At 44.4% G+C, this 25,754-nt stretch overlaps 1 protein-coding gene across 4 annotated transcripts in view; it reads left to right on the plus strand.

Annotated features, from left to right (window-relative positions):
* The window catches only part of ntrk3b (neurotrophic tyrosine kinase, receptor, type 3b), a 147,697-nt gene that overhangs the window by 38,348 nt on the left and 83,595 nt on the right, over positions 1 to 25,754 (plus strand). For all 4 annotated transcript variants that reach the window (XM_034526554.1, XM_034526546.1, XM_034526528.1 and 1 more), the window contains exon 4: positions 18,790 to 18,858. In XM_034526554.1, the coding sequence (XP_034382445.1) occupies positions 18,790 to 18,858 (69 nt within the window). The remainder of the gene's footprint in view (positions 1 to 18,789; positions 18,859 to 25,754) is intronic.

The raw sequence follows: 25,754 nt of genomic DNA on the forward strand, positions 1-25,754 counted from the left end.
TTTTACATATGAAAAAAATGCAGCTCGACAACAGAGAAGAACACGTTAAACGTAATGCGGTGAGGCTTATTTCCCAGACGGGAGAGCGAACAAGCAGATTCAAATTGAATCAGCTTATTCATAAATGTATACTCCGTTCAAATTTACATTCCATCCTCATGCTCCGGTGCCTGGATGTGCGTGTGGCTAATCTCACTGTAAACACAAACACGGAAGGCTTGCCACCCTTTGATAGCGGTGTCATGGAGCACGGGGGTTTGACCGCCGGGACACTCTCGCCGGCTGCCAAAGGAACGCATCAGCTGGTCCACACTGGTTGTGTTTATCTATAGAATGAGCTCTGTGAGCTCAGATAGGCGGATGGCGACGGTGCTCCGTCAGACAGGAAGCCTCGTCAGACTTTTGGACTGGAGACTTCGACGCCATTAGTTTCTACAGGAATTCCATCATTTAACTTCACGCTTGTTGTACTAATAGTGTTGTGTTCCCCTTCAATGATTTATCAGCATTTAGCTTCTTTCTAGTCAACGAAAGAAACTTACCGTCAACTCTGGATTTTCAGATAATTCGACAGACCACACAATAAATAGAATCCTCTCAGATCGGATCATACCCTCTCTGCAGAGTTAATAAGTGACTTGCAAGATTCTTGCATCCTGTATTCTTATACGAAAAAAAGTTTAAAAGTTATGGCTGTAAATAAAAGATTGAGCCGTGCATCTCAAAGGTGCCAGCCGTAAAAAGAAAACACTATAATTTACTTTATTTTGAAAGGGGCAAAGCCGTTACTTTGGCAAAAGTGAAAGTCGAGTCAGGTTTGTGTATCGTATTTCTGTTCACCTTTATCTCTTCCAAATAAGTTTGCCATGACTCTGAGTTTCAATAAATCTGGCTATTTTGTATTGTCGCCAAATCTCAGCGACGACCAAAACCAATTGAAGTAATGTGAAAAAAAACGAGAACAATAAGACCCAAATTGTCTTTCTACCTCCTAGTCAAAATAATGTATGGCAACTTAAGGCTAAATTACTAGAACGAAGTTATATGCAAGTGTGTGTTTGATTGTGTGTGTGTGTGTGTGTGTGTGGTTGTGAGTCCCTCTGTGTTTCTTGAGGGCTTTAATTACTTTTCTTGCTTCACTCAGTCAACGTCTGTACAAATTGATGTGGGAGTGATGCATGGCTATAATGCGGGGGCATTCACACAATGTATAATAAAACATTAGCAGTGTGTAACGATTGTTACACGCTGCACAGCAACGCATTACTCACGAAGCACTGTCCTCTGGGTTTGACGGATGCCCATTTGACACTTAATCAGATTTTGGCGAGAGATCGCAGAGACCGAGCCCGGCGTTAGCAAAACCACGGGAAGAGGACAGGTTGTCGAAAGGCGGAGAAACTGGCTCAAGCCGAGCCTGAGCAACTGAGCGGCATCGTGATAAAGAAAGACACTGTGACACAGAAACTGTGGCCGCAGCAGATAACGACGGGGCAGAAAGGGCAAGAGACAGAGAAATTAGGCATGAAAGCGCCGCGCAGGGAGAAAGGAGGCCTTCACCTCGAGAAGCCCATTCCGAGAGAGACAGAGAGTCGCCAGGCTGCGCGGGCGATCTTTAAATCCACAATCACCGCAGTCTCCCGGAGCCTAATGCTTTATGACGGCTCTGGCCAGTCCCGAGACGGCGGTGGGTGGCTGCGGGTCGTGGAGAGCCGCGGGAACAAGGGCTGCAGTTAATCTGCAGTGCGGGGGACATTCGCTCTCAAGGGACTCCATGTCAAGCGGCGCGACTGGATCGATGGCGCCTGCGACTCTCTCTCCGACCCAGCAGCCTCGAGTTCCAACCTCCCACCGACAGTTCACTGCATCCTCACCTCGCTGCCCTCGCCTTCCCCGAACAACGCGTTTGATCTCTCGAGAGGGTGGAGTGAGAGTGTGAGAGAGAGAGAGAGAGAGAGACAGAGAGAGAGAGACGGGGCGCTTTCAAGTCGTGGTTGCGCGGAGGTTTGAACGTGCAGCGTCATCACACTCCACCTCTCTCACAGCGTTCACTGGTCGCTGCCCGAAACTAAAAGCTGGCGCAGCAGCAGCAGCAGCAGCAGTCAAATCCCAGAGCCCAGACAAGGTCCTCTAACTCCTGAGGCAGCACTTTGCTCCGGCCTCCCTCCCCCTTCCATCCCCACTCACTCTGCAACCTGTGAACTGACAGACAGTTGTCTGGCTGAGGCCTGACATTGGGTGTACACAGCGCCAAGCCCTTCGACACAGGCCGCTGTCAATCAAACGACATCGGCGAGGAGCCCTGAGATGTGTTTGGACAAGAGGATGAGGATTTCAGCAGAGCAGATTGCTATTTACTGTGCCGTGTGTGTGTGTGTGTGGGTGTGTGGGTCTGCCGCCTGGCCAATGCCGTGAGACTGTGGCAGTGGTCAGATCTCCCTGTGAGACAACCGGATAGATGAGACTCACTTTGATAATGTGAAAAAGGAAATGGGTTGTATTTATTTACTTCTGTGTATCCAGGGGTAGCTGATAAGATGGCTGTCTGCAGCGGTGGAGTTGCAGTCTGTTTCCATCCCCCACACTTTCACACATTTTGGCCGTAATTATCTTACTACTTTTCATCATAATCGTCATAATCGTGAGTGTAAAGTTAATTGTTACCTACAGTACATGATTAACAATGTCCTAACTTCAATGGCTTGGATAACAACGTAGTTAATTGGTGTTAACTCTGTGATTTGGCCACTTGGTGGTTTGCTGGTAATGTCCTCGGACAAAGGTGGTTTAGGAGAACCGTCACTGGACCATCAGGGGGATAATCATAGCGGGGGGCTCTGTGGTAGTTGAGTGTGCAGCAGATAACAGGTGTAATGCATTGACTTAATCTCCTCTTAAGCACTTAAATGAGGACACGATGTGCTTTGAAAGTTTAATCGTGAGTTTATATAAAATGTCTGAATCGAGGCCCGGAGGAGTCAGTGGGCATATGGGGCTAAATTAGTCAATTATTTGACAAGAAGCAAGGCCCGTTTACTTGGAAGTTCACTTGAACTCAATTTTAATGGAAATATTGGACTGAAAAATTGCAATATTTTCCTCAAACCATTTAGCTGCAATTTTACATTAGATTCCACCCTGCTGCATTCCAACGTGTGCTCTTGCAGTTTGTTTGATCTAGATCAGTCGCGTGTGTGTACGTTGTACCCACGACAAAATGTAATGTGCCATCAAATGAAGTGCGCTCTCAAAGCCAATGGAGCGTGTATGGATTATTGAGACTACTATATTAAACGGCTTTATACGCTAGATGGCTATTGATCTTTAAAATAGCCGGCACATTTTATAGAAAAAAAAGAAGAAGATAAGAACTGTATTTGAGCCTCCTATCGCAGCCGCAGATGAGAGGGATGGAGTCAGTGATGATTCTCAGAGGTGCTAAGACTCTGAAGTGATGTTAGCAATCACAGCGTAAGACTCTCTGAACCTTTTGGTAATCAGGAGAGCCTTCTGATAAATGTCACCACGAGTGCACACACTCGCTCTCTGCTGTCATTATCACTGTCCACATGGGCGCTTTCCTAATTACGCCCCCTTTACTTTTTCTTTGCTTTTTGTTTTTAAGTGGTGTGATGTATCTTTCTCATTCACCCAATTGAAACTGAGACAGTTGAGACAATTTAAACGACGAATGTTTGCGATTCAGAGCATTTCCTCCATTCTTTCCTCAATTCATTTTCCTCAATTTTCAATAAATGGGCATCGCTCACCTCAGTTTCAAAGTACCACCAGCGAGCAGTTGGAGGCAGAAAGGAAGAGATTTATGTAGATACTCCGTTTTATTTCCTTCAGAATTTGAGTCGGCTCTCTGGTCATTATCAGAGTGCAGAATAATCTTTAAACCCCAAAAATGTAAATCTTTTTTTAACAACACTTCCTTTTCACTGGACCACCTATATTTGCTGGTAATATGAATATGTCGTTTTTAGGTTGGGGTTGTTTCCTGTTTGACAACTGCAAACAAACTCCATCAGGACTGACGTGTGAGGGTCAGTCCATTGCACCACCTCCCTTTTGAATTACGGCTCCATTTGTTGTTCCTCTTTTGATATTCAACCGAGATGTCCAGGTGCAGATTTAATGCATATCATTCGGGCTCTGCCTGTAATTAAATCTCTTCCGCTAATGATCCAATTAAACCTGAAGAAGGTAAAGAAAAGGCTGTGGCACTTAAATTAAGTCATGTCAGCGTAGAGTGAAACATTGGCATCGCCTTCCTCGGCTTCACAGTTGGCTCGCAGGCGAACTCAGACTGCAGAGGATTGCTCCGGCCTTCGGTTTGAGTGGCGTCCCGGGGGGGAAAGGACACACCAGCTTCACCACACGTCCTCCTGCACGGCTTAAGGCCTCTTGCTCCTATCCTCTGTTCACGAATCCAATTGATGCTCAATGTATACCGTAAAAGCAAACATTGTTCACTATAAGACCACCGTGGGGGAATACATCCGGTAAGGTTGACATGTACTAGATATAAATTGTTCCTCTCTTCCTTATTGGCCTGTTTTCATTTGGGGGAGGAGGTGCCACTGTGGTCTTGCCTTGCCGGTTTGAAACGTCTATTAACTGCATTCCCCGAAGGCAGCCGGTGGCTTTGCGCACACCTTTTGCACGATACTTGGCTTCATAGTGCCCGCGGCCTGGCTCTGTGGAAGGCAGTGTCGGTGTGCCACTGCCTTCTCGCCACTTTGGTTCAGACCCAGCAGCAAGTCGCTTGGAAAGGAAGCCAACGTGTGAGCCCCGTAGCATTTCGCTCAAAGCGTCCTTCTGTGGCTAAGCACGGCCTCGCAGAGCCGCTATCGAGACTGCAGACTATTGGTCTCATTTCCATTTTCTGTCAAGGCTTCTGCACATGAACCTTTCCCCTCCCTCTCACTCTTTCCCTTAGCTTCCTCTTTATTAAAAAAAAAATCACATTAATATGCTCAGTCATCAGGTTGTTTGTTGCATTTAGTGGCACAGAAACTGAACTTAGACACACAGAATTATCCCTAATAGGATGTTTGGCAGAGTGCTAGCCAATGACCGAGGGGATGCTGGGAGCCTGCGCTGTCTGAACTGTCTTCACTGGTCCTGGATCTGCATGGCCCGCGGCCCTTTGTCTCCAGTGGGGCGATGGGAATTAAGCTCTGGCAGCCCCGGCTGGGTCAAGGTGGCTTCCTGCTGTCTGAGACTCGCAGGGACGCCCGGCTCGATGCCAGCCACGTCACCCCTGCCAGTTTAACAATACCATCTGCCCCTGCTCCTCCTTCCACTCAGCCAGCCTCGTCAAAACAAGTCAAGATGGCAGCCCCAGGTGGCCGTGTATGACAGCTACGGCAGAGGGGATGCTGGGAGATGCTGAGAGCTGCTGTGCGGTAGTGGCAATCATCCAGGAAAGCTCGTGCTGGTGTTATAACGGATACGCACCTCAGCACACGAGACAGCGATGGAAAGAGCTGCCGGCCCCTCAAAGCTCAAAGGGGCTGGCTGGCAGATCTAACCCTATCCCGTGGCCCTCTTCGGAGAGCACTGGCACTGTTGACCTCATGTAGAGGTTTAAGGAGGGCAAATTAATTAATTTAGATACCTATTTATGGCATTAAGTTTAGATTAAATACCTAAATGTCTTTTTCATTGCATTGTGTGGTCGCTGTAAAAAAACACCATTGTGCTATTGTGCTCGTTAATATGTTCCTTTCATAGCTGTTAAATAGTCGATAGCTTCCTCAGGGGAGTATTTCAATTATGCCATGTACGAAACTTTAAGGTGCACAGCTTGCTTGTGCAATAATATTAATATAATAAGATTGTCTTTTAAGCTTTAGTTCATTTAAAGATTTTAGAAAAGCGTGCACGGTTATTGTAAAAATAACCTCATTTGGTTATTACTGTTTGTCTGCACAAAAACATGGTCGGAAGTTTCAGGTGTGAGATAAAGAAAAAAGAAGCTGAACCGCGTCCCAAAATGCTACATTTCCTCCCAGGTGATGTCATCATCGTCTACTCTTTTCATCTCGCGTCCCCTCCTCTCCACCGCACACCCCCTCACCTCCACCGCCACACACGCCTTGCTCAGGAGGAGTTTAAACCCCCTCGCACCTGAGTCGACGTGATTACCCCTCCCTGCTTCTTTAAACCATCACTCATTACTGGGGACGCCGAGGAGGCGCCACTTGGCCAGAGCCGCCCCGATGTGCGAGGCATGGCAAGGCGGTGGTGTTATTGTTGCTGGAGTGCGGCGTGATGAAGGGATAAATGGATCCTCCGGGCTAATGGAGCGAGGCGGCCCAACCTGAGTGGAGCCAGGTGTAGCGGAGCCGGGAGGAACCTCTCTGGCTGCGCGGCGGAGACGTTTTTCATGGTCTGAATGCCGCCGTGCTCATTTCTGCTGCCGGGAGCGCCGATGATTTGGATGTCACCTGCTAGGGTTATGTTTCTGAAACACGAGGTCCGGCCACCTGAATGTATCATCGTCATTCAGCTCACGGGCCTCCGAGAAGCTGCCAGCTGCGCAGATGTTAGACATGACAACTCTGGTGGAGCTGACAAACAGCTGCTGATCACTAAATCTGCTTCTATTTACTGACCGTTTAGAAGGAGGCCCTTTGTGTTTGGAGAGTACATTGACCGAGCGCAGCGAGGAGGCCTTTGATGTCCGTGTTATCTTTAATAATCCCTATTAGTGTTTTCACTCTGTGCTATTGAATGCTTCGTATTTAGTGTGTTTCTTTTGGCGTCGGGTAGGATCTGGAGACGGGACGAGCGTACATTATTTCAACCGCTTTAATCTGCTATGATTATGCTTTTGAGCAATTCTCAGCATTGTTATGGGAGTTGGTCAAGTAATTATTTCCAATTGGCTGCCTCCGGAATATTATTCATTTTGATGCAGTTCCTTGGTGAATTTTAGAAAATGCCTCTTTTTGGATTAATATGATTATTTCTCTAATATCAAATTCCAGAGGTGCTGCCTGGCTTGAAATAATTTATAGTGGCTCATTTTCAGAGTAACCCCTTATTGCGTCGTTGTAATAATGCTCGATGGCAATTAGTGGGACCGCTGTCTGCTTCTACGCACTGCAGTTTGTAAATATGTATTTGATCTATAAGGATGCAGATACTACACACTGGGAGGGAGAGAATGCAGTAAACACGTGTTCTTTCATCTCTTTAAAAAAAATGATACAAATTATTATGTATACCTCATCAATGCGGTGGGCTAACAGAGCCAGAATGCAATTACTACAGATGAGCTCTATTTTGAAGTATACTGTAAATTTAAATAACGTGACACATTTCTATGGCAAAGTCCATTTTGTTGAGTAAAACCAATGTAAAAAAAAAATGATTTTTTTTTTTATGTATAGATGACTTTTATCATGTATAACCTTCGCTCCTTGTCCTGACGGCCCCTCACCTGACCCCCCCTACATATCCATGTTATGTGTCGATAGTTGTTGAAAGGGTGACAGATAACACATTATCTGAAGGCGCTTCGACGGTAGATCTTAATTCCCCATACCCTTACCTAGATTTCCATACATTTGCATGGTTGTGTTAGTCAGTGAAGCACAGGAAAGCAGAGTGTCCTTGAGCTGCCAAGGAGAAACCACTATTCAGATTCAATTCTTTCTTTTTTCCATCTCCTTTTTTTTTAATGAGTGGAGACGGGCCCATAGTTCGTGCATCAGATTGTAAAAATACTTGAAGGCGCTAAAGCATACACACTTGACGCCCCCGGGCTACTGGCTTACATGTTGTTGTATTTAACAAGCTGTTTGGATGTCACATAGGAAGAGTGCACTGAGTCTCTTATACACTTTCTGGCATCACTATAGGAACCATTTATGATAGAAAGACAGTAGTCTGGCAAAAAGAAACAGCTAGATTTGAAGAAACGTGGAGTGCATCTCACGGCACCCTTTACACATTTTATTATGTACAGCTCACTTAAACTGTAATCTGTGCATTTGTTGAAATGATTCAACAAACGTAATTAAAAATATATTTCAGTTCCAGCTGGTCTCCTGTTTTCCACGGTAACCGATGCTCACACACGGCGTTAAGATGCACGCTGAGAGGCAAAGCTACACTACGGCCACAGAGAGCTTACTTTTAAATGGATGAAAGATTCTCCATCACTACAAAGCGCTGGCAGCCGCGCTCGGTGGGCGACGTCTCACACCGACGTGGCATCGGGAAGCAGCCGAGCTCAAGCCTCAAGAGTTGATGGGTGCATTCATCTTCTTGCACTGCATTCAAATAAGTGGACATGAAGTTGCTGTTTGTGTAGTGATGATGTACAGGAAATCACGACGTGAACGGTGGCGTTCGCAGGCTCCGACTCTCCACATCGGTACACCCACCGCTGTATATTAATTTTCGGCGCGTAATATGTGACGATGTGGAACATGTCCGCTGCTTCAGATGAAAGACGTTGTTTTTGCTGCTGGATGTTATACAGCAGTGACGGAAAGCAATTTATATTTACTGCAGTATTTTACTATACAGGAGTACATTTATACCTCTACTGTCAGAGGGGAATGCTGTATATTTTATTCCCCTAGTGATTTGACAGCTATAATTACTGGGTAGTTTACAGACAAAGCGAGAGATTAACTGTTTGGCTAAAATTAGTGAAAGCACAGCAGTTAAATGCCACTTGAAGTTAATCCAATTATGACTGACATAATAGTATAATGTATAAAGTATAATGACCCCATTATACCTGATGGGGCCATTCATCTGTATTATAGTAATTATATATAATATATACATATAAATAAAGAAAAATACCTGTGGTTGTAATAAAGTAACATGTTTGGCCTGCTGGTCCACCACTTTGCTTTAGACTGAACTATCTCAAGAACCATTGATGTTCCCCTCAAGATGAACTGGAATCACTTTGGTGATCACTTCCGTTTTCCATCGAGCGTCGTTTTGTTTCACCACCAAACACCAGCAAAGCGCCCGACATGCTCATCAGCCTCGGGCATGCTAACATGCTAAACTAAGATGGCCGCGTTGGTAGATATTAAAGGGCTTAATATCACATATTTAGCATTCTGCTCAAAGCATGTCAGTGCATTTCCCTAGCAGCTTTGTATTTTAACGGTGCGGTATTTCTACTTCTACTTTCATACTTTTTACAACAATATATGCACAAATTTGATCGCAAACTATGTGTTCCAGCGTTCTACAGCTACAGACGCTCTTTCACGTAAAGACCCCCTCCCAATAACCCCCGAGGGCAAAGGTTAAACACAATTAGATTTTTCCAAACCATTTCTCTTGGAAGTTTAGAGTTGAGCAAGTCTGCAGTAAAAAACGAGGTTTTCTCTAATAGTTCTGACAGCTGCACAGGATTCCCCAGGTCCACATCGAGGTGATGAGTGCTTTGATTGCGGAAGCTTTCAGTGCTCTTAAGAGTCATGTCCATTGTCCTGCAGCTCCCATGGCAGTTTCTCTCTGTTATTGGTGGGGAGAAACAATCATTTTGGCAAAGACGGACACAGGGGCCAAGCCGGGGGCTCTGTGGAAATGCTTTAATTAACTGAGACAATGCTTCACCCAGTCCTCTGGATTGTGGGATTACAAATGGACCCGTGCAGAAGCCCATGTGTTGCACTCTGTTCTGACTCCGGCAGCAGCAGATTTGGACTGAGGTCCGGATGGTGGGATGGTCTGAAATCTCAGGATTATGACTAAGATGCACTCTCTCACTCGCTCACTTATTCACAGATGTAGAGTCCTGCTACGGGCAAAAGACACGCGGCCATCTTCAATGTCTTACTCTTGACTTTCTTTATGGATGGAAAGTAATAGAGGCCAATGTTGTATGAACTCAATAACAGAAATGACCTGTTCCTGAGGTGCATTATTACCTCTGCCCCGAACAAATAAGGGAGAATGTTCTTCCATTACGCGGATATTTCCCTATTTATCAAACGAATACAACGATGGAACGTATATTTATCGTTATCGTGCCCCGTTGACCTGCTTGCCGGCTGGAAAAAAAAAGAAGCACTGAAGAAAGGCTGAACACGTGTCTCTCAGTCATCTCGAAAAAATACTCCCGAGTGTCTTTTATGGGTGTTTTAATCAACTCTAACATTTCATCGATTTCAGCAAGAGGCATTTCATAAAGCAGCAGGCCAGAACATGAGGGGCGGTGCGAGCCCTCAGCCCAACAAGCAGCGAACGTCTCTCCCCGCTGTCAGAAAAGCTCCACATGCCACCGCTCTCTCTCTCTCTCTCTCTCTCTCGCTCCTGGAGCAAAGACGTGTTCCGCGTCGCCATTTTGTCTGAAGGCTGCGCACATTTCATCTGCCTGATTACCAAACGCAATCCGAAATACGGCTAAAAGATTCACGCACACCTGTGGCAGCGCTGTCAGCCCGGTGGCAGTTCTGTCTCGGCTTGTCTCATTATATTGATGACAATTTTCATTAAATTGCTCAGTCGATTTTAACATCTCCATCCCCCTATCTGGGAAGAAGAAGAAAAATAATCAGAGTCATAGCTCAAAGGCTTCGTTCTCTCGTGTCTTCTCCCTCACAATCGGCAGCGGAGACGGCTGGCCGTGTATAATATTGTCTGTCATTAATTGCAGACAAACTGAAAACCTCGGGACGATATTGCAGGGGTTGTATTCCAGCTCCTGATGCGCTAACCTGACTCTGTGACTTTGGACACGCGGTGCCTTTCCTTTCGGCTCGTGAACCCCTTTTTTTACATTCATCAAGCCCCCCCTTTTGTATCAATTCACTCAGAAACGGCACAAAATTGCTCTTAAGAGATTAGAGTCAGCCAAACAATGGCGCTACAGGGAGACTAATTGGTTGGCGTTATTATACAGAAAGCAGGATTCATAACACGCTACTGAAAAGGCCCTTATTAAAAGTCATCATTCCACGTCACTCGCAGCTGTTGCTGGAATGAAAGTAACAGATATTAGGGGCTGTTGTGAGTCACCACGAGGCATTTAGTTTACAGGAGTTATTGGGCTGAAGACAAAGTCATCTATTCTCAAATAGTGATGGATTCAGGGAGCATTATTTTTGGTGACCCCCCCCCCCCCGCACTGTTCATGCATCACCATCATTTGGTCAAAATGGTGCTTCGTCCAAAACTTTGTTTATGACGGAATATCATCAGCAGATCCATCAGTCTTCAGCTGTACGGTTTAGTGCGAGTCATGAATCCAATGTGAACTCATCCACGTCTTCATTAGACTCCCGGAGCAAACAGGGAAAGTTCAAGTGGGGCGCATGGGAGGTTGGATGGGTCCATGTCCTGTTTGAAGACAGCGTGGACTTATTTCACCCTAGTCTGCTAAGGAAACTCCTGTACTTTGCTGAGGCTAGTTTCCCGTAAATAAAGTATAGTTATTTTTAAAAAAAGAAACATACTCGTTTTAAGCCAAACCACGATGTTTTTTTCCCCCGATAGCCAAACCAAGTGGTTTCGTTACAATGTCCCAACGTGACACCGTAATACAGACCGCGCTGCCGTTTATCGCCCCAAAAGCTGCCGTCACACGTTTGACAAACAGTTGGACTCATTAAAACAAGCTGACGGTTGTGTACCTTGCTCAAGGGCGCTTTGATAGCAGTGACGGTTTCATGTTATTTAACCCGGCTCGGCTGCGGAGGGGGAATAAACAGGTTTAACGGCAGATGAGAGGAATTCTGCTGCGAGATTAGCGCGACACATGCACACATATAGTACAACCAGAGGCTCTTTCTGAGATTAAAGAATTGACTATTTGTATCCCTCTTCCCCAGAGCCATTCTTACCTATGCTTAATGCAGATTCGTTGCGAATACTATTCCCGATTATAATGAAGAGGTGGCTGTTTGAAGTTTCTCCTTGGCTGTTTTGACGAAATGAATTCCATACGGTACATCCCCACATTATTTATAGATCTCACTCGCACTTTGTATTTCCAGTGATTTGAATTGCCTATGGAGTGGGATTTTATGCACGTTTCCCTTTTATTCCTGTGTCAATAATGCTATGCAAGCGCTGTCTCGCTGAAGCACATCCATCAGGAAGATGCACGAGGGAGATGTGCTTATTCTTTTTCATAAATTGATGATTTACAGCTTGTCCTCACGGTGGATCGGTGGACCATTGTGAGGTATCTTGACACGACAGGAGGGTCGAGATAGAAAATAAAAATATCGACAGAGTATGATAGAATAGAATAATAATAGAATAAAATTGATCAAACTAAGACGGGAAAATTATGTTGAGAAAAAACAACTTTATTGTGTCGGTACATATTAAAAACAATCCTTTCTATATTTCATTTTGAGACAATTTATGTTAAATACATTTTTATATTTAATCTACATATATATTACTCTACATTCATAAAAAATAATAATAAAAGTAAGAAAATAATAGAAACTACTACTAATTATTTTTGGTCTCACCCAGGAAATAATTCCCAAATGAGTTTCACCAGAAGGAAAACAAACCTCTGGAGGACAACCAGTAACTGAAGATTTATCGGTTATTATTATTTTCTACCTGTCGTCGTCGTCGCCCCCAAAGACAAAGACGGCGGATGACAGACCATGTACTGAATGTGTAACTATGGAGGGATAAGATTATATAATTATGTTCCATATTTTGACATTAATAAATCATTACCTCATTGATTTTTGTAGACATTTGGGAAATGACTAAACAAATGAGGCAATCACTGAGTCGGCTGTCAGCTTCTGCTCCGCATTTTATATAAAGTGTCCCCAGGTTAGATTGTGCCAAAAATCATGTGAAACTTTTCTTTTGAAACATAAAAGGAGATTCAAGGAAGATCAGAAAAGGGACGGGTGAACAGCTGATCCTCTTTTGTAAACAGGATTAGTAAAAACCTGAGGCGGCCAGAGTCTGGTCGTTGCATCATTACAATGCAGGTAGGCATTGCATGCGATATGTTGATAAGAGCAGATTTTTTTTTTCATGCCTTTATGTTTTGATAGCAGAGATGACAGGAAGTTATGGGAGACACAGAACGGGAATGAGATGCACCAAAGGTCCACTGACATTGACAATCTTCTATGTGACACGAAGCCTCCAACACAAGACACCCTCACAACACTGGCACTACTCCCTCTAGCTCTCACTGACATTCCCGGCGTCGCATCACACACACACACAGACAAAATAAAAAGAAGGAAAAAAAAATATATATATATTTTGTCTGTTTGTGTCATGAGCCTTTTTGGTCAGAAACATTATCTGTTGTCAACAAGCTGCGCCTCCCAGTGGCAGGTACTGCATTCTCCCTAATGGCCATCAGGGGGCGACTCCTACGGTCTACTTCTCACTTTTTTTCCCACCTCGATAGACTTTGTGAACTCGAGTTTCACGTCTCAATCGCTAGTTTCAGGTCTTCTCCGATACAGCATGATGTTCATTTAGGAAATTAGAGTGAAACAGACCATCGGGCTGGGTCTGCTTTAGGGCGGGGCTACTCTGTGATTGACAGCTCGCTAATCCACCGTTGTCTGGGAGTTGTGTTTTCGACTTAGAACTTTAACCCCTTTAAAGATACTGCAGGGCACTTTGCGAACAACCCGACCCCAAGGCACTGATGACAAGGATTAAAACTAACCCATAACTAGTTCATCTTCCACACGGTCACTTTAAGGATGCGCTTGGTGCACTGAAGTCATGTTGAGGCATGCGTTTATGATGCAGCCCTGTGGAAAAATGCGGCATGGCTTATAGCTCAGTAAAAATAAATGAAGGTCAGGGTGGTGGGTGGGCATAGAAACCAGAAATCAGATTGAGTGTCCCGTCTCTTTTACAGCTTTTCTTCATTTTTATACAAATATCTATTACACCGATTTATTTCTAACCTCAGCCGTACCTTTTACCACGGTTCAGTGAGAGGCTCATTTTGCAGCGGTTATACAAGTATCTACAATTAGATTGGTTAGAAAAGACTCCGCTTTTTGAAGGAGTTCTGAGCAGCGACAGAGAGACACGTTTTACATCAGCTCTTTAATGAAACTCAACAATACCAAAAGCGTCAACACGTTAGGTGGAGGAAGCCCAGAATGCTGACAGTAATGCTTCAGCGGAAACACGTACATGAATAGGGACGTGAGGAGGTGCAGATGTCACGTTTCTTTGGGTGTTTTTTATGATAGATGGGGTATATTTTAGGACTCACGTGATATTTATTTCATGTTTTTTTTTCCTTCTTCTTTTTCTTTGTCGTCTACATTTAAATGTGAATTTAATTCTAATGAGATGTCAGACCTCAGATAATATCTAACCGAGGAAGCTAAGATATTTTCCAGTGAGCCTTTTCAGCCTTTGACAGAGGCATTGCAGGTTTGGTCTAACATGCATATCAACGCACAGATACTCTATCTCCATGTGCACACCGGCAGGATACGAAGGAAGTTTCCGCCGGGCGGAGGAGGATGGAGCTTTGGGTCGGCGGACCATGAGATGCGCGGTCGCAGTGGGTGGGATGAAAGGCATGAAATAAGTTCCGGGTGTTATCAGGTAGACGCTCGCAGGACGCTGGAGGGGTGCATGAGCAGATCTTATCAGCAGCTAACACTTGTCTCCTTCACTGTGCAGATTGTCTTTGATATGTGACCTTCCAGCTCTAGAACAGGGTTGCAGTAAGTTCATCCTCTGCAAACGAGGGCCAGCATTTTATTTTGGGAATACCTTTGGTGATTACCGGTGGAGGCTTTGATGCGTTATGCACCGGCTCAACATAATAAATACATAATATAACACGTGGCGTCTTTGAGACGGGATGAAGACATTTAATCTTCTCCGTTTCCGGGCAAAGAAGAATCATTTCTGGACACTTTTGCTTAAACAGAAGTTTGGAACTCAGTTTGTGTAATACCGTATTTACCCCTTTAAGTAATCTATGACACAGTATTCTTTGAATTGTACACGCGAGTGTCCTGTTTGCAACAAGAGATGGCCTAGATTAAAGTACTTTTACCTTGTACATTATTAATGTAACATGCATTTATAAACCGCACATGGCTGCTGCGTGAGAGGATGCTCTCTTCTCTAAAATGTCATCTTTTTTAAGTCTGAAGAAAAACAACTTTTTTTTTTCTCCAATTTCTCCTTTTCCGATTACCGCCCTTGATATTTTAAAGTTCTACTTCAGGTTTGTTTTCCTCGGCTTACAGTCGTCAGCGTCGCTCGTAACATAAAGGCCTCCGAGACATTTCGGGAAGTTTAAAAAAAGAAAAAAAAGAAAGAAAGAAAAGGAAGCAATTAGTTTATGGCGCTGCGGCAAATATTAGCCGCCTCTGCTCAGCTTGACAGATGACGACTAGATTTCTCGGCGTCCACGCCGCTGATCCGTTGCGACTCCTCGCTCAGTGGCTGTCTGGTTCTCCTCTGCGTGGTCCTGAATGTCAATCTGCAGAGCTCCCCCACACTCAGACAGTAGCCACCAGTGATGCTGCACTAATTAGCCAACCCTCTCGAGCCGGGCCCTCCCAATGGCATCTGTGCCAAACAGAATTATTAAAGAGGGAGGGAGGAGTCGCACCTCCTCTGCAGAGGAGCAAACACCCGGGTTTCGGCTTAGCATTCACTTCGACGCCCTCCGGCTGGGGAGCCGACGCCGCCATCAATATTAACACCCAGATACATCCGTCGCCGTAGCGCATATCTTCCACCCCAACCTAATGAAAATTTCATGTGAATCACATAATTCCTTATTCAAATGAGCACTGTCTGAAGATGATTGGTGGCGGCTCAGTGACTGAACAGTAACTGTGTCTGTTTTATGGTGCATTAAAAGCAGGGGAGGTCTATGTGTGTATATTTGTTGGTGAGTATATGTCCTTCCAGGCCCGGAAACAGAGCGGCCTGGCTTTTAATTCATTTTCCACGCCGCTAATTTTCAAATTTAATAATCAATGCCCCGTCCTCACCTCCTGTCTTCTGGCATTCCGTTGGCTTTGATGCCTTATTTGCTGATTTGTTTATGTATTTATTAATTCATTTACCCCTCACGATCCAATTTTAGCTGACATTTCTTGTCGAGATGCGAAGGATGACCTTTGAAAAAGGAACACTTCCTGCCGGAGACGTGAAGGAGGTCTCACTCTCTCGCTCTCACTTATCTGTGTGCAAAATGTGTAAAAAAAAACATTTGTTACTCATTAAGGCTCGTGTGTGTATACAAACGTGTCTTGCTGTCTCAAGTAACGTTTTCTTTTTGCCACACCCTTACTCAAATGATTCTAAGCACGATTGATATTTCAGTGTCTCTACGAGAAGAAAATGGCACGGCTGTAAATACATTTTCTGGAAATAACCATTATATGCAATGAAAGTGGTGTCAATCTTATTATCTTTTGACTCTTTGTAAGAAAGCAAATAAGTTTATTTCCCAACACGTCAAACTATTGCTTTAAATGTACAAATACACAATAATGTAATGTAAAATAATTCTCTTTTTGATGATTGTTACAGTGAATAAATACCTAACCTGCTCTACAGGAACAGTGTTGTTAATTAATTTCCACTGTCTCGATCTCCAGGTGATGACTTGTACACTCTAATCTATAGGCTTTAGCTTCTATCTTTATCTTTTTAACTGTCTCTGAAATCACTTCTTTTTAATGAAAATATCTATGCAGGGAGTGCAGTTAGTGACAGTGTGGGCTCCATGGTATTGGGGGGGGGGGGCGTTGTAGAGGGTTAATTTAAAGTTATATATTTACAAAGCTCATACGGCTCGCTAGACACGATGTTTGAAGAACATTCATATTGCATTGCAAAGAAAGGTAACACATTTATAGACTGAGATCTACTTGTAAAGTTCAAATAAATGTCCAGCAACCAAAATGAATACTGCTTTGTCTAGATTTATGATCGTTGGTATTGGAGGCTAGCATCGCTAAACTGCTGTTGGTCCATTGAGTCCTGCTTTGAGTCCAGAATCCACTTTGAGGTGTTTCCAGGAGTTCTGAAGGTGGCTCCAGGGTCCTGTGCAGGGTCCTGGAGGCTCTCTCCCAAAATAAAATTAAATTCACTCACCAGAAAACAAAAACAGAAACGTGGACGTCTGGGGTCTAAAATATGTACATTTGGAGATCTTTTTTAAGGTCTGTCATTTGACGTGTGTTCATTTGGAAACCCGTGGTCTAAATGTGTGTCTATTTTGGGATGTGTGTGCGTGTGTGTGTGTGTGTGTGTGTGTGCGTGCGATTTGACGAAAGTGCCGAGCGGCCCTGCTCTACATCACCTAATGAGCTGCTGTTTGCTCGCCCACCTTTTTTTTTGTCCCTCTCTCTCTCTCTGTAATGTATTCTTTCTGTGTATAATTCAGTCCCTTTGGGATCGCAGGTGCATTTTCATGCAGCATCTCCACATGCGCTCACCCCACATCCCTGTACTCTGAGCTGCAATGCATTTGCTCAAGCATTATTATTTAACCGCCGTGCGAGTGACATACCTGTGTGCGCGCGCGTGTGTTTTTTGCATGTGAAGTGCGCTCGTGACATCACAGGAAACAAGAAAGACCTGCAACATCCTCCGCTGCCTGTTGCCATGGCGACACTCCTGGTTACAGGAGTATCTAATAGGTCTACCATACAAATTAACCTGCCACAGAGTATGCACTTAAATGGAACTTTTCTTTAAACACTGTAAATATTTACTCCTGTTTGCGTCTACTCATTCATCCATGTTGGCATTATTGATGTCATATTATAACATGTATTAGTTTTATTGTGTTTCTATCTGCCTTAGTAAGTTGCCTCTACAAAGCATGTTACAGTTTGAAAATCTGATTAACCCGTAATGTTTCCTAAGCCCATTTGCTGTGTTCTGAAATGTACAGTGTTTTCTCCTTTCTATGCACTATTGGTGGTTGAAACGTCTCTTATCTCCCACCATGTGCCGTATCCTGCGAGGGTCACTCCAATTAGAAGCTGAGTGGATGACTCCTCGATGCCCTTAAAGACACTGTGAGCCGTAATTTCTGCTGTTGTGTTTTAAAGTCGCGGTAATGTGCAAAGCGTGTGAGTCATCAACCGAGCGTTCGGTACATGAGAGGAAACCGATGATCGGATGATGGAACGTCGCTCTTGGACTGCATCACAGCATTTGATAGCGTGTGCGTCTGCGTCAATGAGCCCATATTGTATCTCCTATGAAGTGTAGAAACTAAATGTGTTTCCTTCATATTTAAACTGGTTCTGGTCGGATCGCTCGTAAAGCCTATTGAATTTAGTGGCTTCCTGAGCCGGAGGGGGTTCCTGAAGTCAATTGAATTATTTGAGTAGAAAGCGGTCAACTTTCCTTTATTGAGTTGGCAGAGCCCTGAAGCTCCACACAGCCAGGCCGGTTCCCCTTGTCCTGTCAATAGTACTTTTCCTTATTTTCAGCCATAGATGCAGGTCTGTTTATCCACTTCCCCCACTTGCTTATTCACACTTATACTTTATTCTATTTCCGTTAAGCTGAAATAGAGATATGTAGTTTATTCATAAAGATACGCAAAACAGGGCCGTGGACAGACAGTGAGAGCACGGTGATGTGAAGTTGGGACACCAACAGTTAAATAAGAGGAAAAAGTCCAAAAATGACCCAGGGAAAGATTTGCTGATTGGGTTTTCTGGATCCAAAGCGCATACAAAAAGATCAACATCAAACGGGAGGCATGAAATGCATCGTGTATAAAAACACACCCATTTAAACCTCGCTTTGTTTTCTTCCTCTCCTCCGCAGAAACTTGTCGAAGAATCCCCTCACCACCCTGTCGTGGCAGCTCTTCCAGCACCTCCAAGTCTCCGAGCTGTAAGTCCCCCTCCCTCGTCTGATGTCTCTCTCTCTCCCTCCCTCTCTCTCTTGTTAGCTTTTGTTTGTGTTTTATTAGAGCGATTCATCATCTGCACACTATCTACCGCCACGCAAATTGTCCTCACTGCACTCCTTGTGCAGTGTCAACCCTTTCATTTGTCCGAGCACGTGTACAGGAGTGACCCTATAGGCGGCGTTGTGGCACTGGGATCGCCAAGAAAAGACATTTGTTGACTTCACTAAGCCACACAAAGGAAGTGTGGTGGTCTGGTATAAGAGGAGGGAGCCCCGCCCCTTGTTTTCTTGTTGGTTATGAATATTTCAGCGGTCATTGTGTTCATGAAATGAGTTTGCTCTTTCACCACCAGGGAGAACATTGCGACGCCAATCTGCTTTGTAATTTACAAATCGCTTCGCCCCATGTGACAGCTCTGAACACCTCCCCCGCCCCTCCTGGCCTATTGAAGCCGAGGCGTAGCAGAATGCGGGCCAGTGCTATTTCAAGCAGGCCTCCTTATTGTGCTATTTCCGGGAGGGAGAAGCGGGGCAGGTCCTCTGAGAGAGCGGCACAATGCCGATATGGGTGTCCGTCCCGCTGCCGTACGGTGTGAGGCAGCAGAGCGGAGCGAAAAGGCCTGCTCACATTGATCGTGTACTTATGCATTTTTCAGCGTTTAGCTTTCGCGATCCTGAGGAAAACTCAGGGCCCGTTCTCATCCATCCTGTGTAGGAAGCGACTACCGGCGCTGCGCAAGTGTCATCTCACTGTGGGCAGATGGGTCTCTGAAACCCTCATTGTGCCTGTTATTGGGTTGTGAATGCCATTCTTCACTGGACTGGACACGTTCTGTACTTTTGTTGTGTCACCAGCTGTCCATTTCTGCCTTTGTAGAAGCTAGTTTGGGCCTAAAGCTCCTCTTGTTGCTGCTGCTGCTGTACGAGCCTAAGCTTCGAATTCCCATGCTTCCATATGCAGAGTATGTTATGTATTACATTCAGTGATGGAAATGTTATTCAGATTTTTTACTTTACAATATCAGGCCCTCAACATTTATTTTCTCGAGTCACAGAAACCTGCCTGAACACAGTCTGCCAAAGTCCATTTTGGTTATTACCCAAAAGATAATTTTCCTCTGCGTGCGACTGACTGAAGTATTGGAAATGGTTGATTTCTACTGCTTCTTTGCACCAATCAGGATTTAGACACCTTTGAATGAGAATCCGCTGGTTGTTTACTGCCAACCAATCTAATCCCCATACAGCCTTTCGACCCTCTGAAAACCAGAACTCCCCAAAAAATACACATTCATCAAAGCCAGAAGCTGTAAAAACTCAAATTCTCATTGAATTTGAAACTTTTCCGACGGTCCTTGAACACAATATGCGTGACTAAAGCTCCCATTGAAAGTCACCAAATGTAATCTCAAAATATGTTATATTATATTTGAACGATAAATTCATTTCATGATTTCGCCGCAAATGAACCGTTTAAATGAACCAGATCCTGTAAAGAAAACACGATTGACTCACCTGACAACCAACATGGTCACATGACAACAACTGTGACACTTTGACTGTACTGCAGACAAGAGAGGAGCAAACAAAAAAAAAAAACACATATATGTATAACTCATGAATCCAATTCGTTGTTATTTAAGTGCAGCTTTCGACACGAGAAAATACAAGAAAAGCAAGATCAGGATAATTGTGCCTACTGAACCACTGAAGAGAACAGTATTAATATTCAGATGAAGGGCCTCACATTCCTGGACAGAGTACATCTCATGCAACAGAACAACGAGGGCCGGTCCTCCCTTAACCGGATCACCGTCGCAGCTCACGGAGCACGACTTGCCCCGATGTGCAATCCCATTTCTCCCCAAGCAACCATTTTAGATGCGGACAAGCGGTGCCTTTGTTGTTCTACATGGAAAGCAGGGCCGGGGTCGACGCCCGGGGAATGCTGATGAGGAGCGAGGGTCCGTGTCTAATCAATTTGCTGTGTTTGGTTCAGAGGTGTCAGTCGGAGTGGCGTGGCGGCACAGACGTGGGCCGAGGCGTTGCGAAAGAAGCGAGCCATGTGGAATCAGGCCTCGCTAACAGGAAATGAGTCACTCCATCATGGGCATGAGTCTGCGGCGTGGCCCTGACATCATTACTCTCTCCACCGTCTCGCCGTGCTCACCCACGCCATATTTGCTCGGCAAGTGCCAATCATTCAATCGTGCCAAATGAAGCGCGCTCACCGGGCGCCCGTAGCCTTTAATTATCAGAATGATACACAATGCAGCACCAATGATAAGTGCCCACCCGGGCTGCTGAACCACAAGGATGTTATGTAAATAGAGGGAGATCAAACCGGCTGAAGTAATTTCCGTTTCATGTGACGAAAGGGGAGCGTGGCCCTTTGGCACGACGCTGTCGCCACACCGTGTTATCTCAGTCACTCTAGGCACTGTTTTTGTAATTGTATTTCATGTTATTTTAACAATGAAAGAGTAGCAATTTCAAAGCTTGCAACACGGTGACAGTGACCTGCGCCGACTAGTAAATATGGAAATAGTTTATTTTTAAGCCTGGAATTACATCGTATGCACTTCAAAAGCATTACGGTAACAACGCGTTTAAGGATTACTTCATTGTATGTTCCGTTAAGGTCCATTGTTTTGTTAAACTGCTGCTCTCTAATTGTTCTTTTTGTGAGAAGTGAAAAATAAAAGAAGTGGAAATAGAATGCACGCGGTGGCACGTGGAAATTAGACTTTAATATCCCCAAAGGGGCAATTTGTGGTACAGCACAGTAAACAGTAAGCATAACGTAGGTGCAATGAAAACGCAGAACAACAAAAGACAATGACACAAGTCCATGATGGGGATGTATTAATAGAATTTGAGGGAAAAAATATGTTTTATAGAAACTGATCTGCTGTCTGTTACTATTAAGAAAAGAGTTCATATTTACATATCAAACGCGCGCTGTTCCAAAAGGTAATGCAACAAAAAAAAAAAAACGCTCCTCTGAAATCCCCATTAAGCAACATGCGCTTTCATCAAAGCGTTGCGATTGGTTCTCAAGAGCTACACATCGGTTCGGTGTAAAAACATGTCTCACTCGATAAAAAGAGGTGTGTAACCGTTAAAAATAATTATTCATCCAACGTGACGGCAGGTCTCCCCCCTTATGTGGAGCTTTCTATGGTTTTAAAGGAGCCTGCGATTAAAGATCACACTTGGGAACAACTGTCTGATGTATGATGATGAGGCAACGTTTAAAGAGGAGAAAGTACTCTCCGTCAGTCCATGTGCATTAAGCCTGTTATTCCCACTTCTAATCAAATGCCAAAACAGTGGCTTTGTTTCGCAGGTTGGTCGCACCGATTTTTTCCACACGGCCTGCAATATCTTCATATCAGTGACGACAATGCTATCAGCGAGATCTCAATAATCTCAAGTCTTTTGTGGCTCCTGTGAAAAGGCCCAAACATTACATTCAATAGGCGGCCCGCCGTGCGCCGCCTCGGGATGCGACGCGGATAATCGCCTCCGCCTCTTTGTCTGCGTGGCCTTTGGCCGCGGCGCACGGCGCCAGACAATCGTTGAGCCACCATAAAAGGCCGCCGGGCGACAAAGTGCCAAAATCGGTCGCCGTGCCATTGCTGGGTGATTATTATTGGAGGTTGTTTGAAGCGAGAGTTAGCGAGGAGGCTCATTTTATCTGGTCCGCCAAAAGAGGTGAACATTCTCCTTCTTCGGCGTCTGTATCGATTGGCCTCGAGCAACGCGTGTCTCGTATTCCTCGACTCTTTTAATACCAGGCCCTCCGGAGAAATAATAATAAATAATAATAATAATAATAATCCATATGGTGCTTTTCAAGATACTCAAAGACACTTTACATTATACACCGTAGACACAGCTACGGGGAGCAATGCAGGGTTAAGTGTCTTGCTCAAGGACACATCGACTAGGGCGGGGATTGAACTGCCAACCCCTTGATTGAAAGACGGGCATGCTAACCACTGACCCATAGTCGCCCCACGGAAAAAATCATATTCTTTGAATATGGATGAAATATGCACAGATCAAAACCTGTAATCTTCTGACCGCGAGTGGATTAGGACGAATTCAACTTTACATTTCCAGACAGCTTGCTGACAGGTAAATTACTGAATGTTGACCTTCATTTTATTAGGGTCCTGCCGCACTCAGGGCAAACTCTTGCTGAGATTACATGAAATCTACAATGACTTCTCCAAAAAGAGGGAAAGGGAGAATTAAAATGTGGATTGGGGGCAGCGGTGGCCTAGACAACGCAAGAGGTCACCATCTCAAAACCCAGACTGCCTGGTAGAATACTCTATGGGGAAGCGAAGAACAAACCTTATAAATACTATATTTTGGGGAAGCAGCCACAAATGCAAATACAAGACATTTCCCTATAAAATGTCCCTGCTTGCAGCGTTCTTGAGAACTCATTGCTTGTGGATCCAAGTAGGTGAAGAAGAGTTTGGTAATGTTGGTATGTCCAACCCTGAAGCTACGCCCCCCGCCGATGCACAGAGCTCCATTGCTCGTTTATTAAAATGTGTCAATGTACATTTCCACAAACATCCACCTGGACTCAATCACAAACTGGTTAGAATTTGGAGGTCGAAGGTCGAGGTCACCGCGACCTCACGGACGTCTCATTCTACCAAACGCGATATCTCAGGAATTGTCGTCATATTTGGAAGGAAAGAAGGTTGAACGGATTAGATTCTGGTGGTCAAAGGTCACCGTGAACTCATAAAACGCCTAAAGAATTATAATGCCAAATATGACATTTCACAAAAATGTCCAACGGGATAAAATGATGAAGTGAAGACATTTTGGACTGACGTGGATGTAGACTGCAACATGACCAGAGGCGGTTCTTCTATTGGTATAATTATGTTATTGTACTAAGTTAGTCAAAAAAAGTTTGCTGGCATGCACAAGCCAAGGAAGTAATAATAACTTTATTTATGTGGTACAGAGTTTACAAAGTGCTTTTTGCAGAAAGCCACTTTTTCACTTAAAATACAACTATGTGAATTCCGTAAAAGTAACTAGTGGTAATGGCCAAAAATGTACCATCCCCACCATCACTGCAATAGTACAACCACCAGTGCACCACTCGATGGAAGCCAAACAATTACCAAACAGGCACCAGTAGAAAGAGAAAAACAGAGAGTTACACTCCGCCACACTCATTGGCGAGAAAGTAGATCCTTATCCTATATGGCAAAAAAAGCAGCTTATGTGTAGTTACTTGCTGCCCTATTGGGTGTAACAGACTAACAGAGGATGACTCACTTATACAGTCTATAAAGTATGACAAAATATATAATTAGAATGATTGCTAGAAAATAAATTGCAGTTAAGTATTCCTCGAATACAATGAAATTAGCTTTAGATTGTACACAATATATCCTCCATCCTGAATACACACTATGGACAGGACCTCTAAAAATATAAATTCTCCAAAAATAGCCATATAAAGTATATATGTCCCTGCCCAAATCTTTGACTCTGAAGAGGAAATTTGCCTGAGGCTCCCGCTCACTTTGTCCCTCTTTTCCTACCCGGAGCCGTCCCTGACCTGACTCGGGTATCCCCTCTCCTCCACTTCATTGCAGTGCAGGTGGTGCTGTCGATAAGCCAAAGTCAGGTCTGGATCCTCAGACAAATAAAGCCCAAGCGGTTTAGAAAAAGTTTTTAAAAAAAAGGTAAAGTCAGGCAGCGAGAGAGATGTTGCATGGAGTGGCTTCAACCTCTCAGGAGAGCAGCGCTGGGACAATGCGCTGATTTATTCCCTTGCAGCATGCTGCTGTATCCATGACACCAGCAAGGAGATACAGCGCGGGAGTGATGGAGCGGGCCCGGCGACCGCCAGGCGTGTGGCTGAGGCGAGGAGACGCACTCGGAGCAGCGGCTGTTTAGCGCATTCAGCAAAGCTCCTGGCTTTAAAAGCCCCCGCTGATGAGAAGAGTGTTACATGTGTGACACCGGCTGTGTCAACTCTCTCGCTTTATCCACATGCATTCCCTCTGATTGATTTATGCTATTCTTTAGCGGAACTCTAATCTCCCCCCAACCCCTGCTGCGTAATTTGACTTGCAGATAAAAATAAATAAAAAATACAACTGCACGGCTACATCTGTTAATTCAGCCAGTTGCCAATGAATAGATGTCCGACTGTCAATTAGCTGCTTCAAGACTCTGGAAGCCAATCTGATGGCGTGACAGCGAGATGATCTTTTTATTTTATTTTTCCACACACTATAATGATAATGACTGCTGGCCACGATGCTCGGTTGACAAGTGATCTATGGGTAGTGTACACAACAGCAATGACAGCTCGGGAGAACAAAAATAAGAGTTATGTGATTCTATAAAAAATACAATTCAATACCATCAGAGAGGAAAAATTACTGTTTAAGTAAGTAAGCTCCGCCCTTAGTTATTGTTGCTATTTGCGGGTCAATATTTTCCTAGAGTGCAGCCACATACCTCGTAAAGTTTACTATGCTAGCGGTGGCAGATTTACCACTTGAAAATCTGTGATTTTTCTCATTTCTAGCCAAAGACTGGAGTTTGTCAGATGAAATGATGACTGTCAACAAACCAGGCGGCTGTAAAAAGGGGTTAACGGTGGCTGCAGATATAATGCTAAACGACTGAGACGTGCTGTGCCTGTCGTTAAATGGAAATCTCAAGACTTTACAGGAAAGATTTCATTGGATCTACATTTGTTGATCCGAGAGACCTTCTGGAACTGGAACAGCTCCCTATTTCAAACCTTTTTAACGTTCATTTAGTGGTTTAGTTTTCACTGTTGAAATGTCATTTTGAGGTGTGAAAATGTCTTCCTT

Source organism: Cyclopterus lumpus, chromosome 3, assembly GCF_009769545.1.
Source record: "Cyclopterus lumpus isolate fCycLum1 chromosome 3, fCycLum1.pri, whole genome shotgun sequence".
NCBI lineage: Eukaryota > Metazoa > Chordata > Actinopteri > Perciformes > Cyclopteridae > Cyclopterus > Cyclopterus lumpus.